This window comes from Anomaloglossus baeobatrachus, chromosome 5 (genome assembly GCF_048569485.1).
Source record: "Anomaloglossus baeobatrachus isolate aAnoBae1 chromosome 5, aAnoBae1.hap1, whole genome shotgun sequence".
Taxonomy (NCBI): Eukaryota; Metazoa; Chordata; class Amphibia; order Anura; family Aromobatidae; genus Anomaloglossus; species Anomaloglossus baeobatrachus.
The window spans coordinates 597,322,483-597,337,517 of NC_134357.1; the positions used below are offsets into that span (position 1 = coordinate 597,322,483).

At 53.6% G+C, this 15,035-nt stretch overlaps 1 protein-coding gene across 3 annotated transcripts in view; it reads right to left on the reverse strand.

Annotated features, from left to right (window-relative positions):
- LOC142312542 (mitochondrial Rho GTPase 1) overlaps positions 1-15,035 on the reverse strand; it is a 67,987-nt gene that overhangs the window by 6,137 nt on the left and 46,815 nt on the right. For 2 of the 3 annotated variants that reach the window (XM_075351526.1, XM_075351525.1), the window contains exon 19: positions 1,796-1,918. The exons of the other annotated variant lie outside the window; for it this stretch is intronic. In XM_075351526.1, coding sequence (XP_075207641.1) covers positions 1,796-1,918 — 123 coding nt within the window. The remainder of the gene's footprint in view (positions 1-1,795; positions 1,919-15,035) is intronic. 3 annotated transcript variants of the gene reach the window in all.

The following is a 15,035-nucleotide window of genomic DNA, read 5'->3' on the forward strand; positions in this document are numbered from 1 at the left end:
CACAGACGTCTCCATCCAATGTCACCGATCACAGACGTCTCCATCCAACGTCACCGATCACAGACGTCTCCATCCAACGTCACCGATCACAGACGTCTCCATCCAATCTCACCGATCACAGACGTCTCCATCCAACGTCACCGATCACAGACGTCTCCATCCAATCTCACCGATCACAGACGTCTCCATCCAATGTCACCGATCACAGACGTCTCCATCCAATCTCACCGATCACAGACGTCTCCATCCAACGTCACCGATCACAGACGTCTCCGTCCAATGTCACCGATCACAGACGTCTCCATCCAACGTCACCGATCACAGACGTCTCCATCCAACGTCACCGATCACAGACGTCTCCATCCAACGTCACCGATCACAGACGTCTCCATCCAATGTCACCGATCACAGACGTCTCCATCCAATGTCACCGATCACAGACGTCTCCATCCAACGTCACCGATCACAGACGTCTCCATCCAACGTCACCGATCACAGACGTCTCCATCCAACGTCACCGATCACAGACGTCTCCATCCAATGTCACCGATCACAGACGTCTCCATCCAATCTCACCATCCAATCTCACCCATCACAGACGTCTCCATCCAATCTCACCGATCACAGACGTCTCCGTCCAATCTCACCCATCACAGACGTCTCCGTCCAATCTCACCCATCACAGACGTCTCCATCCAATCTCACCCATCACAGACGTCTCCGTCCAATCTCACCCATCACAGACGTCTCCATCCAATCTCACCCATCACAGACGTCTCCATCCAATCTCACCCATCACAGACGTCTCCGTCCAATCTCACCCATCACAGACGTCTCCGTCCAATCTCACTGATCACAGACGTCTCCGTCCAACGTCACCGATCACAGACGTCTCCATCCAACGTCACCGATCACAGACGTCTCCATCCAATGTCACCGATCACAGACGTCTCCGTCCAACGTCACCGATCACAGACGTCTCCATCCAACGTCACCGATCACAGACGTCTCCATCCAATGTCACCGATCACAGACGTCGACGTCCAATCTCACTGATCACAGACGTCGACGTCCAATCTCACCGATCACAGACGTCTCCATCCAATCTCACCGATCACAGACGTCGACGTCCAATCTCACCGATCACAGACGTCTCCATCCGATCTCACCGATCACAGACGTCTCCGTCCAATCTCACCGATCACAGACGTCTCCATCCAATCTCACCGATCACAGACGTCTCCATCCGATCTCACCGATCACAGACGTCTCCGTCCAATCTCACCGATCACAGACGTCTCCGTCCAATCTCACCGATCACAGACGTCTCCGTCCAATCTCACCGATCACAGACGTCTACGTCCAATCTCACCCATCACAGACGTCTCCGTCCAATCTCACCCATCACAGACGTCTCCATCCAATCTCACCGATCACAGACGTCTCCATCCAATCTCACCGATCACAGACGTCTCCATCCAATCTCACCGATCACAGACGTCTCCATCCAATCTCACCGATCACAGACGTCGACGTCCAATCTCACTGATCACAGACGTCGACGTCCAATCTCACCGATCACACACGTCTCCATCCAATCCATGTCCTTTCCACGTCACTGATACTCAGTGTTGGGGTGATATAATCCCAGTAACATTTAAGCTTGTGGTTGTAATGTGTAAGTGTGGAGAAGGTCACGGGGTGTGCACACTTTTGCAGGGCCCTGTATACATCCGGCGTGCACATTACAGTACGCGGGTTAGTGTCAGACTACGCTGGTAATAAGATGAAGGACCTGTTCACAATGGAGGTGCAGAGTTTGTTCTTTACGGCCTGGAGCAGGTCAGAGTGCAGCAGCTTCTGACACAGGCAGTATGTACACCTGTTGCAGGTACAGAGGCAGCGGAGCCGGGCGTGACTGCGGAGACACACAGAAGACACAGGGTCAGAGTCTGCTCATCAGCACCATACATTATACATGACCCCGCCAAGGGTGGGCCGGCCAGCCCCGCCTAGAGAGGGGCACAACCAGAAAGCCCCGCACCTATAGAGCGGCACCCCCAGTAAGCCCCGCCTATAGAGGGACACCCCAAGTAAGCTCCGCCTATAGAGGGACACCCCAAGTAAGCCCCGCCTATAGAGGGGCACCCCCAGTAATCTCTGCCTATAGAGTGGCACCCCCAGTAAGCTCCACCTATAGAGGGACACCCCAAGTAAGCCCCGCCTATAGAGGGGCACCCCCAGTAAGCTCCGCCTATAGAGGGGCACCCCCAGTAATCTCTGCCTATAGAAGGGCACCCGCAGTAAGCTCCGCCTATAGATGGGCACCCCCAGTAAGCCCCGCCTATATAGGGGCACCCCCAGTAAGCCCCGCCTATAGAAGGGCACCCGCAGTAAGCCCTGCCTATAGAGGGACAGCACCAGTAAGCCCTGCCTATAGAGGGACACCCCCAGTAAGCTCCGCACCTATAGAGGGGCACCCCCAGTAATCTCCGCCTATAGAAGGGCACCCGCAGTAAGCCCTGCCTATAGAGGGACACCACCAGTAAGCTCCGCACCTATAGAGGGGCACCCCCAGTAAGCTCCGCCTATAGTGGGGCTCCCCCAGTAAGCTCCGCCTAAAGAAAGGCACCCCCAAGTAAGCCCCGCCTATGGAGAGGCACCCCCAGTAAGCTCCGCCTATAGTGGGGCTCCCCCAGTAAGCTCCGCACCTATAGAGGGACACCCCCAAGTAAGCTCCGCCTCTATGAGCGCACAGGAGGAGGGGGCACACGCTGGGGAAGCCCACGCAGGAGCACATGGAGTCTCCTTTGCTTGCCTGACGATGGCACCGGCCGCGCACCCTCTATGGTCCCCCTCCACGTACAAACATGAATACAGCGGTAACTACCAGTAGCCATCACCTTCATTTTCGCAGTTTGCCGTCAAAGAACAAAATATTTACAATTATATTTAATTGCTAAAAATATGTAATGCACGAATCTCCTTAAGAGGGCAGTGTATGAGGATATTCCCCCATATTTCTCCTCTAGAGGGCGGTGTATGAGGATATTCCCCCATATTTCTCCTCTAGAGGGCAGTGTATGAGGATATTCCCCCATATTTCTCCTCTAGAGGGCGGTGTATGAGGATATTCCCCCATATTTCTCCTCTAGAGGGCGGTGTATGAGGATATTCCCCCATATTTCTCCTCTAGAGGGCAGTGTATGAGGATATTCCCCCATATTTCTCCTCTAGAGGGCGGTGTATGAGGATATTCCCCCATATTTCTCCTCTAGAGGGCGGTGTATAAGGATATTCCCCCATATTTCTCCTCTAGAAGGCAGTGTATGAGGATATTCCCCCATATTTCTCCTCTAGAGGGCAGTGTATGAGGATATTCCCCCATATTTCTCCTCTAGAAGGCAGTGTATGAGGATATTCCCCCATATTTCTCCTATACAGGGCAGTGTATGAGGATATTCCCCCATATTTCCCCTCTAGAGGAAGGTGTATGAGGATATTCCCCCATATTTCTCCTCTAGAGGGCAGTGTATGAGGATATTCCCCCATATTTCTCCTCTAGAGGGCGGAGTATGAGGATATTCCCCCATATTTCTCCTCTAGAGGGCGGAGTATGAGGATATTCCCCCATATTTCTCCTCTAGAGGGCAGTGTAAGAGGATATTCCCCCATATTTCTCCTCTAGAGGGCGGTGTATGAGGATATTCCCCCATATTTCTCCTCTAGAGGGCAGTGTAAGAGGATATTCCCCCATATTTCTCCTCTAGAGGGCAGTGTATGAGGATATTCCCCCATATTTCTCCTCTAGAGGGCGGAGTATGATGATATTCCCCCATATTTCTCCTCTAGAGGGCAGTGTAAGAGGATATTCCCCCATATTTCTCCTCTAGAGGGCGGTGTATGAGGATATTCCCCCATATTTCTCCTCTAGAGGGCAGTGTAAGAGGATATTCCCCTATATTTCATCTCTAGAGGGCGGTGTATGAGGATATTCCCCATTATTTCTCCTCTAGAGGGGGGTATATGAGGATATCCCCCAGTATTTTCCTCTATAGGACACTGTATGAGGGGGGGGCATGCAGATGCCCCCCCCCATATCTCTCCTCTAGAGAGCGGTATAAACGCAAATCTCCTCATATCTCTCCTCTTAAGGTTGGTGTATGAGGATATCCCCCCTCTATCTCCTCTAAAAGGGCAGTATGAGGATATCCTCTGTATCTTTCCTCTAGAGGGCGGTGCATGCAGATATTATTCCCTGTTTCTCCCCTCTAGAGGGTGGTTTTTGAGGATATCCCCCTGTATCTCTCCTCTAGAGAGCAGTGCATGTGTATTTCCTCCCGCATCTCTCCACTAGAGGGCAGGGTGTGAGGATATCTCCCCATATCTCTTCTGGAGGATGGTGCATGTGTATATTCCCCCCATCTCTCTCCTGTAGAGGGCGGTTGTGAGGCAAATCCCGGGATATGAAGATGAATTATGACTTCCAGTCATAATCGCTCATCACCCCCTGGCAGTGCCCCCCTCCCTTCTTGTCCTCAATGTCCAGCATCTGTGAAGGTGTCACATCCCATGGCCATCTCCTATGATATGGAAATTAGGTGATGTGGGAACAATGGACACAGGATGACTCCCTGCCGTGACCCTGTGGTAGGAGCTGCTATCTAATTAGCAAGCTTGGAAGTATCCAGACAGAACGACTCCAGTAAAAAATGGTTCATATCTCGCAAGCCATATTTCCGATAAATATGGCAACCATAAAAATGGTGTCTCCGCATGCGGACGATGCTGGCACACCCTTTTTATGGGAGCGGGAGCTTGGGAAATACCCCAGGCGTGATATCAGCCAATGGGGAACTAGTAGACAAGTCATGAAACCTCTCGTTCTGTAGCTAAATTCATAGCTGTCACAATGAGAGCGTCGGCGTCCGCCTACGACGCTCCCAGGCAAAGTTATGGCCCATATTCCATGTTGTGGATTGTCCATAACTCCAGCCAGGGGTGGAGCAGTGCTCCCTCTGAGGTCACTAAGGTAGGAGGGGACCTGGATTTGCCCAGGTTGATAACCCTACTTCGGCCATTTTCCAGTGTTCTTTTCGCTGGGGGTCACGTGCAGGAAACATCTGTGGGAGTTCCTAGAAACCTGGTCTACAGCGCCCCCCTGTGGCCAGACGCACAAGGTAACTGATTGAATTGCATACCTGTTTGTAAACCATGCTTTATCTGTAACTGTACTCTGACATATGTATATTCTGTAGATTCCCTATTGTATATATTGTAGTTTCTAGTGTGCTTTAGGCTGATTAAATTATATAATTAATCTTGGGCTGTTCTGTTATCTCGATCTTGAATCCCACGTCTGTGTGTTCGGCTAATAGTTACCGTGAAGCGGTTGGTGGCAGCGAGTTGTGCCAAGGATTATTGGGGGAATATATACCCTACTCTCACCGGGGACCCTTCAATAATCGGCATAAGTAGTATAGCGGCCTCCTTGCTTATTGTCGGGCAATTCCATAATTGGCCTGACTATAAGAGGGGCGCTAGAGAGCGCGTCACGTGCTCTGTCTGTCGGTCGGGAGGTATAAAGGAGGGGTGACCCCCACTTGTTACCCCCCGATTGTGACGTACTGGTAGCCAGCGCGGGGGATTTCTGAGTGACCCCCCCGGTGGTTTGTGACATATTGGTGGCATAGCGGTGGGATCGAGATAATAGTGTGTGTGAGTGTGAGACCCATACTCCCAGACACTAAAGACTGCCTGCAGCAGCTGTGGCTGCTGGGGTCTTCAGACTAGCTCAACACTAGAGTGTCAGAGTGCAGATACTGTAAGGTGTGTGGAGGCATCAGGTGTCAGTTCTGTGTCAGTGACCAAAAGTCTGCAAGAATGGCTGATGGCACCAGGAGCAGAGCTAGGCAACTGGCCAATGCTAAAGCAGGAGCCGAAGAGAGGGAGGACGGTGCTGTGGACAGTAATGAGGAGGTTGCCCACGAGTCCTCCAGGAGCTCGACGCCAGAAAACAGCTCTGCAGAGGACATTGCACAACCTGGCACTGCTGGACAAGATGAGGAGCAGCTCACCCAAGGGTCCTCAACGAGCCAGATGCCAGCCCTCCGCTCTGCAATGGACAGTGAATCACCAGGCTCCGCAGCGGGCCGCAGATCACCGCGTGCCATTCCACCGAGCCTGGGAGGCTCGGATAGCCTTCTTCAAATGGCTATGGCCCTTCTCCAGGCTGGAGACCGGGATACCTACGAGATACTCATGGCCGAGCGTGAGTGACAGGCAGCGCGTGACGCTGAGGCTGCGGAGCGGCAAGCAGTGCGTGAGGCTGCGGAGCGGCAAGCAGCACGTGAAGAGCGCCAGGCAGAGCGTGACTACCAGCTGCAGCTAGCTCAGCTCCGGCCCTCATCAGCCACATGTGACCTTCAAAACACCAAACTTCCAAAGGTCCGTGTTGAGGACTTCCCAGTGCTGGAGAAGGATGGAGACTTGGACTCTTTCCTGACTGCTTTTGAACGGACTTGCTTGCAGCACCATCTGGACAAGGATCAGTGGGCCAAATACCTGACCCCCCGTCTAAGGGGTAAGGCCCTGGATATCCTTGGGGACTTGCCTTCTGAGGCAGATCAGGGCTACGACACCATCAAGCGGGCCCTGATCCAACAGTACAACCTCACTCCAGAGTCCTACCGCAAGAAGTTCCGGAGCCTACAGAAGGGACCAAAGGACTCCTGGGCTGACCACCGGCGGGCACTTGCCCGAGCTGCCGACCACTGGACCCAAGGCCTGCAGCTTTCCACCGGACCGGAGATCCTGGACTTGTTCATCACGGAGCAACTCTTGTGGAACTGCCCTGAGGATCTCCGCCAGTTCATCCGAGACCAGAAGCCAAAGGGGTCCACGGCTACAGCTGCCCTGGCCGATGACTACACCAACAATCGGGCTCCTGAGGCCAGGAGAGCAGCCACCAGCAGCACCTGGAGAGGGGGTAAGATGAACTCTGCGACTGCCCCACCTGCCCCTAGACTGCAGGGGGTGTCCCCCTCAACTCCCCTCTCCAGGCCCGTGGCAGAACCAAGACGGTGCCACCAGTGCAACCTACCTGGACACTTCAAGGCCATGTGCCCTCAGCGTCCCAAGGCCCCGGCTCCGTCCCCGTCCCAAGGGCCGCCCAAGGTGTATTGTGTGGGTGGGGGTGGTGGTAGGTCCCTGGACAGCTTCCAACCTGTCACCGTCGGCCGGTCTGTGACCATGGGACTGCGAGACAGCGCCTCGGAGGTGACTCTGGTGCGGCCTGAGATGGTGTCCCCCCAAGACTTGATCCCTGGAAAAACCCTCGCTGTCTCCGGGATTGGAGGCATTGACCCGGCGCTGCCTGTTGCTGACATTTATGTGGACTGGGGCGCAGGGCGAGGGGTGAGGGAGGTGGGGGTAACTGATCGGATCCCCGCAAACGTGCTACTTGGGACAGATTTGGGGCAGATAACCTCCCAGTTTGGGCCCCCACCAAGGGCTGAACCTTCAGCCAGTACGGACATGACTCCTGACAATGTTAATGTGTTATCTATGAATGATGTGAGAGAGGGGGGAGTGAACTCTGATATTTCTGCTTGCACAGACACCATAGACACACACACAGCTGCAGCTGTGACAGGGGAGGGGGTCAGAGAAAGGTGTGACAATGCCTCTACAAGTAATCAGCCTGTGAGCTGGGATCTGTTGCCCTCTGCAGGGATAAGCAGAGAGCAGGGTGCTGCAGGGGGAGGACCAGTGTGTGGGGTGGGGGCTACCACAGCAAATGTGGGGTCCCCAGAGATTTCACAGCGGGGTTCTGTTGCTGCAGGAGGGGAACAGGCAGGTGAGATTGGGGCCGGTCCAGGAGCGGAAGTGCTCCCAGGTAAGATCTCGGTGCATGGTTCCCCCACAACCGGGGTGTCAGGAAGCCAGGTAGGTCTGCCTGAACCGGCGACTTGGTCAGGAACGGAGGAGGAGCAGGCACGACCCACGGTCGCAGCGGCTGTGGCCGCTGTCACCCGCAGTGGGAGTGCTGGAAGCCAAGGGGCCTCCCGGAGGTCCGATAGCTCTTCCCCTTCTGACCAAGTGGCAGCCGAGTCAGGTGGAGGCCAGGACACAGGTCCCGGGGTACTGACTGAAGATATGACAGTCTCGTCGATTCTGGCCACATCTAGTCAGGGGTTTCAGGCAGCGTTAGAAGCTGACGACAGCCTGAAAGCTCTTAAGGAGCAGGCGGCACAGCCTCCCTCGGACTCGGACCCGGAGCGAGTGGTCTGGGACCAAGGACGGCTGTACCGGGCCACGGTCCAGCAGGGTTCACCGGAGGCGTGGCCCAGGGACCGACAGTTGGTGGTACCCTATCCGTTCCGGACGGAGTTGTTGCGGATCGCACATGAGATTCCGATGGCCGGACACCTAGGGATCGCTAAGACCAAGGCCAGGTTAAACCAGCATTTCTACTGGCCAAAAATGGGGGCCGATGTGGCTGCCTACTGCCGTTCGTGTGAAACCTGTCAGAGAGTGGGGAAGGCGGGGCCACGCCCCAAAGCCCCACTGGTATCTCTGCCCATCATCGATGAGCCTTTCAGGAGGGTGGCTGTGGATCTGGTCGGCCCGCTGGCCATCCCCAGCAGCTCCGGGAAACGCTTCATACTGACGGTAGTGGACTATGCCACCCGGTACCCAGAAGCAGTGGCCTTGTCGTCCATTCGGGCTGACAAGGTGGCCACCGCATTGCTGGAGATTTTCTCCCGAGTGGGTTTTCCCCAGGAAATGCTCACTGACCGGGGGACCCAATTCATGTCCCAGCTGATGGAGGCCCTCTGTAAGTAAGTCCAGGTGCGACATCTGGTGGCCAGCCCGTACCATCCACAGACTAATGGCCTGTGCGAGCGGTTCAATGGCACCTTAAAGCAGATGCTTAAGATGTTGGTCGACTCCCATGGGCGTGACTGGGAGCGGTATCTCCCACACCTGTTATTTGCTTACCGGGAGGTTCCACAGGCCTCAACAGGATTCTCACCGTTTGAGCTCCTGTACGGGCGACGTGTGCGGGGCCCCCTGGCTCTGGTGAAAGAGGCTTGGGAAGGGGATTTGGCCACCCCTGGAGTGTCGGTTATCGAGTATGTCATGCGCTTCCGGGACAAAATGCAGGCCTTGACGCAACTGGTACACGACAATATGGCTCAAGCCCAGGCCGATCAGAAGCGTTGGTACGACCAGAACGCTTGTGAGAGGACCTACCAAGTGGGTCAAAAGGTGTGGGTACTGGTCCCCGTACCACAGGACAAGCTTCAGGCAGCCTGGGAAGGCCCATACCTCGTGTACCAGCAGCTCAACCCTGTGACGTACCTGGTCACCCTGGACCCTGCCCGTGGAAGGCGGAAGCCCTTCCATGTGAACATGATGAAGGCACATCATGAGCGGGAGGCATGTGCGCTCCCCGTGTGCAACCTGCCCGAGGAGGGAGAAGCGGAAACCCTCTTGGATATGCTAGCCCAGGTTAGGGCAGGCGGATCCATTGAGGATGTGGAGGTTGGCCACCAGCTCTTGGAGGACCAACGGTCCCAGCTGTGGGCCACCCTCCTCCCCTTCCGGGGGTTGTTTACCAACCAGCCCGGAAGGACTGACTTGGCTGTCCATCACGTGGACACTGGGGATCATCCCCCGATCCGGCGTTCAGCATATCGGGTCTCCCTGGAGGTGCAGCAACACATGCGCCAGGAGATTGACGAGATGCTGAAGCTGGGGGTGATCCAGGCATCCAACAGCGCTTGGGCCTCGCCTGTAGTCCTCGTCCCTAAGAAGGACCGAACCACTCGGTTCTGCGTGGACTACAGGGGGCTCAATGCTGTCACGGTCGCCGATGCGTACCCAATGCCACGCATCGATGACCTGCTCGATCAGTTGGCCGGGGCTCAGTACCTGACCATCATGGACCTGAGCCGGGGATATTGGCAGATCCCCCTGACTCGCAAGGCCAGGGAACGCTCTGCCTTTATTACCCCATTTGGACTATACGAGTCCACGGTGATGCCATTCGGGATGAGGAATGCCCCTGCCACTTTCCAGCGGATGGTCAACACCCTGCTCAAGGGACTTGAAGGGTACGCGGCCGCGTACCTGGATGACATTGCCGTCTTCAGTCCCACCTGGGAGGACCACCTAGAGCATCTAGCACAGGTGCTCAGGCGGATCCACCGGGCAGGTTTGACCATCAAGCCGGGAAAGTGTCAGCTGGCCATGAGCGAGGTCCAGTACCTCGGTCACCGGGTAGGCGGGAGAACACTGAAGCCCGAGCCTGAGAAAGTGGAGGCCATCGCATCCTGGCCCACCCCCAGGACCAAGAAGCAGGTGATGTCCTTCTTAGGGACCGCCGGGTACTATAGGAGGTTTGTTCCACGCTATAGTAGCCTGGCAAAGCCCTTGACGGACCTCACCAAGAAGAAGCTGCCCTCTGCAGTCGATTGGACAATGGACTGCGAGACAGCCTTCCAGGCCCTAAAGGACGCCCTGTCCAGCCCGCCCGTGCTACAGGCAGCCGACTTCACGCGGCCGTTTGTAGTACAGACCGACGCCAGTGACTTCGGCCTCGGTGCGGTGCTCAGCCAGGTGGACTCTGCGAGCCAAGAGCACCCAGTCTTGTACCTGAGCAGGAAGCTGTTACCAAGGGAAGTGGCCTATTCCACGATGGAGAAGGAGTGCCTGGCCATAGTGTGGGCCCTGCAGCGTCTGCAACCCTATCTATACGGGCGCCACTTCATCGTGGAGACGGACCACAATCCCCTCAGCTGGTTGCACACCGTCTCTGGGACGAATGGGCGATTGTTGCGATGGAGCCTTGCGCTCCAGCAATACAACTTCACCATTCGCCACAAAAGGGGCCGTGACCACGGTAACGCAGACGGGCTGTCCCGACAAGGAGAGGTCGCGGACGGGCGCACGGGGGAACACCGGAGTGTGCTGCCCCCTAGCGCCCTCAAAAGGGGGGAGGTGTGAGGCAAATCCCGGGATATGAAGATGAATTATGACTTCCAGTCATAATCGCTCATCACCCCCTGGCAGTGCCCCCCTCCCTTCTTGTCCTCAATGTCCAGCATCTGTGAAGGTGTCACATCCCATGGCCATCTCCTATGATATGGAAATTAGGTGATGTGGGAACAATGGACACAGGATGACTCCCTGCCGTGACCCTGTGGTAGGAGCTGCTATCTAATTAGCAAGCTTGGAAGTATCCAGACAGAACGACTCCAGTAAAAAATGGTACATATCTCGCAAGCCATATTTCCGATAAATATGGCAACCATAAAAATGGTGTCTCCGCATGCGGACGATGCTGGCACACCCTTTTTATGGGAGCGGGAGCTTGGGAAATACCCCAGGCGTGATATCAGCCAATGGGGAACTAGTAGACAAGTCATGAAACCTCTCGTTCTGTAGCTAAATTCATAGCTGTCACAATGAGAGCGTCGGCGTCCGCCTACGACGCTCCCAGGCCAAGTTATGGCCATATTCCATGTTGTGGATTGTCCATAACTCCAGCCAGGGGTGGAGCAGTGCTCCCTCTGAGGTCACTAAGGTAGGAGGGGACCTGGATTTGCCAAGGTTGATAACCCTACTTCGGCCATTTTCCAGTGTTCTTTCGCTGGGGGTCACGTGCAGGAAACATCTGTGGGAGTTCCTAGAAACCTGGTCTACAGCGCCCCCCTGTGGCCAGACGCACAAGGTAACTGATTGAATTGCATACCTGTTTGTAAACCATGCTTTATCTGTAACTGTACTCTGACCTATGTATATTCTGTAGATCTCCTATTGTATATATTGTAGTTTCTAGTGTGCTTTAGGCTGATTAAATTATATAATTAATCTTGGGCTGTTCTGTTATCTCGATCTTGAATCCCACGTCTGTGTGTTCGGCTAATAGTTACCGTGAAGCGGTTGGTGGCAGCGAGTTGTGCCAAGGATTATTGGGGGAATATATACCCTACTCTCACCGGGGACCCTTCAATAATCGGCATAAGTAGTATAGCGGCCTCCTTGCTTATTGTCGGGCAATTCCATAATTGGCCTGACTATAAGAGGGGCGCTAGAGAGCGCGTCACGTGCTCTGTCTGTCGGTCGGGAGGTATAAAGGAGGGGTGACCCCCACTTGTTACCCCCCGATTGTGACGTACTGGTAGCCAGCGCGGGGGATTTCTGAGTGACCCCCCCGGTGGTTTGTGACAGCGGTGTATATGAATATCCCCCTGTATCTCTCCTCTAGACTGCACTATATAAGCATATCCTCGCGTATCTCTCCTGTAGAAAGAAGTGTGTGAGAATATCTTCTGTCTTCTAATGGGTGGTGTATGTGTGAGTCCCTGTATCTCTCTTCTAGAGAGCAGTGCATGCATATATCCCCCCTCATCTCCACTCGAGAGGCCGGTGTATGAGGATATCATCCCGTATCTCTCAAGAGGCCAATGTATGAGGATATCCCCCAGTATTTCTCCTCTAGAGGGCATGATGATATAAGGATATCCCCACACACACCTCCTCTAGAGGGGTGTGTGTGCGTATATCACCTGTATCTGTCCTCTAGAGGGTACGATGATATAAGGATATCCATACCTCCACTAGAGGGAGGTGTGTGCGTATATCACCTGTATCTCTCCTCTAGAAGGTGTATGAGTATATCACCCGGATCTCTCCTCTAGAGGGGGGTGTATATCTGCATATCCTCCCTAAATCACTTCTCTAGAGGGCACTATATAAGAATAACATACCGTATCGCTCCTCCAGAAGGCAGTGTGAGGATATCTCCCCGTATCTCTCTTCTAGAGGATAGTGTATGAGTGTCTCCCTGCATCTCTTTTCTAGAGGGCGGCGTGTGAGGATATCCCCATATCTCTCCTATAGAAGGGGCTGTATGAGTATAACCACCTGTTTTTCTCCTCTAGAGGACGATGTATGAGGATATCCTCCCTATCTCTCTTCAAGAAGGCACTTTATGAGGATATGTCCCCTTTTTCTCCTCCAGAGGGCAGTGTATGAGAATGTCCCTCCAGATCTCTCTACTAGCGGGCGGTGTAGGAGTTTTTCCCCCGTATCTCTCTTCTAGAGGGCGGTATATGTGTATATCCTCCCGAATCTCTCCTCTAGAGGGCGGTATATGAGAAGATCTCTTTTTCCTCCAGAAGTCGATGTATGCGTATATCCCCACATCTCTGCTCTAGAGGGCAATATATGAGGGTGTCCCCCTGTATCGCTCCTCAAGAGGGCGCTGTATGAGGATATCTGCCCATATCTCTCCTATAGAGGGCGCTGTATGAGGATATCTGCCCATATCTCTCCTATAGAGGGCGCTGTATGAGGATATCTGCCCATATCTCTCCTATAGAGGGCGCTGTATGAGGATATCTGCCCATATCTCTCCTATAGAGGGCGCTGTATGAGGATGTCTCCCTGTATCCTCTATGTAGAGGGCGCTGTATGAGGATATCTGCCCATGTCTCTCCTATAGAGGGCGCTGTATGAGGATATCTGCCCATATCTCTCCTATAGAGGGTGCTGTATGAGGATATCTGCCCATATCTCTCCTATAGAGGGCGCTGTATGAGGATATCTGCCCATATCTCTCCTATAGAGGGCGTTGTATGAGGATATCTGCCCATATCTCTCCTATGGAGGGTGCTGTATGAGGATATCTGCCCATATCTCTCCTATAGAGGGTACTGTATGAGGATATCTGCCCATATCTCTCCTATAGAGGGCACTGTATGAGGATATCTGCCCATATCTCTCCTATAGAGGGTGCTGTATGAGGATATCTGCCCATATCTCTTCTATAGAGGGTGCTGTATGAGGATATCTGCCCATATCTCTCCTATAGAGGGCGCTGTATGAGGATATCTGCCCATATGTCTCTTATAGAGGGCGCTGTATGAGGATATCTGCCCATATCTCTCCTATAGAGGGCGCTGTATGAGGATGTCTCCCTGTCTCCTCTATGTAGAGGGCGCTGTATGAGGATATCTGCCCATGTCTCTCCTATAGAGGGCGCTGTATGAGGATATCTGCCCATATCTCTCCTATAGAGGGCGCTGTATGAGGATATCTGCCCATATCTCTCCTATAGAGGGCGCTGTATGAGGATATCTGCCTATATCTCTCCTATAAAGGGCGCTGTATGAGGATATCTGCCCGTATCTCTCCTATAGAGGGTGCTGTATGAGGATATCTGCCAGTATCTCTCCTATAGAGGGCGCTGTATGAGGATGTCTCCCTGTATCCTCTATGTAGAGGGCGCTGTATGAGGATATCTGCCCATGTCTCTCCTATAGAGGGTGCTGTATGAGGATATCTGCCTATATCTCTCCTATAAAGGGCGCTGTATGAGGATATCTGCCCATAGCTCTCTTATAGAGGGCGCTGTATGAGGATATCTGCCTATATCTCTCCTATAGAGGGCGCTGTATGAGGATGTCTCCCTGTATCCTCTATGTAGAGGGCGCTGTATGAGGATATCTGCCCATGTCTCTCCTATAGAGGGCGCTGTATGAGGATATCTGCCCATATCTCTCCTATAGAGGGCGCTGTATGAGGATATCTGCCCATATCTCTTCTATAGAGGGTGCTATATGAGGATATCTGCCCATATCTCTCCTATAGAGGGCGCTGTATGAGGATATCTGCCCATATCTCTCCTATAGAGGGTGCTGTATGAGGATATCTGCCCATATCTCTCCTATAGAGGGCGCTGTATGAGGATATCTGCCCATATCTCTCCTATAGAGGGTGCTGTATGAGGATATCTGCCTATATCTCTCCTATAAAGGGCGCTGTATGAGGATATCTGCCTATATCTCTCCTATAGAGGGTGTTGTATGAGGATATCTGCCAGTATCTCTCCTATAGAGTGTGCTGTATGAGGATATCTGCCCATATCTCTCCTATAGAGAGTGCTGTATGAGGATATCTGCCCATATCTCTCCTATAGAGCGCGCTGTATGAGGATATCTGCCTATATCTCTCCTATAAAG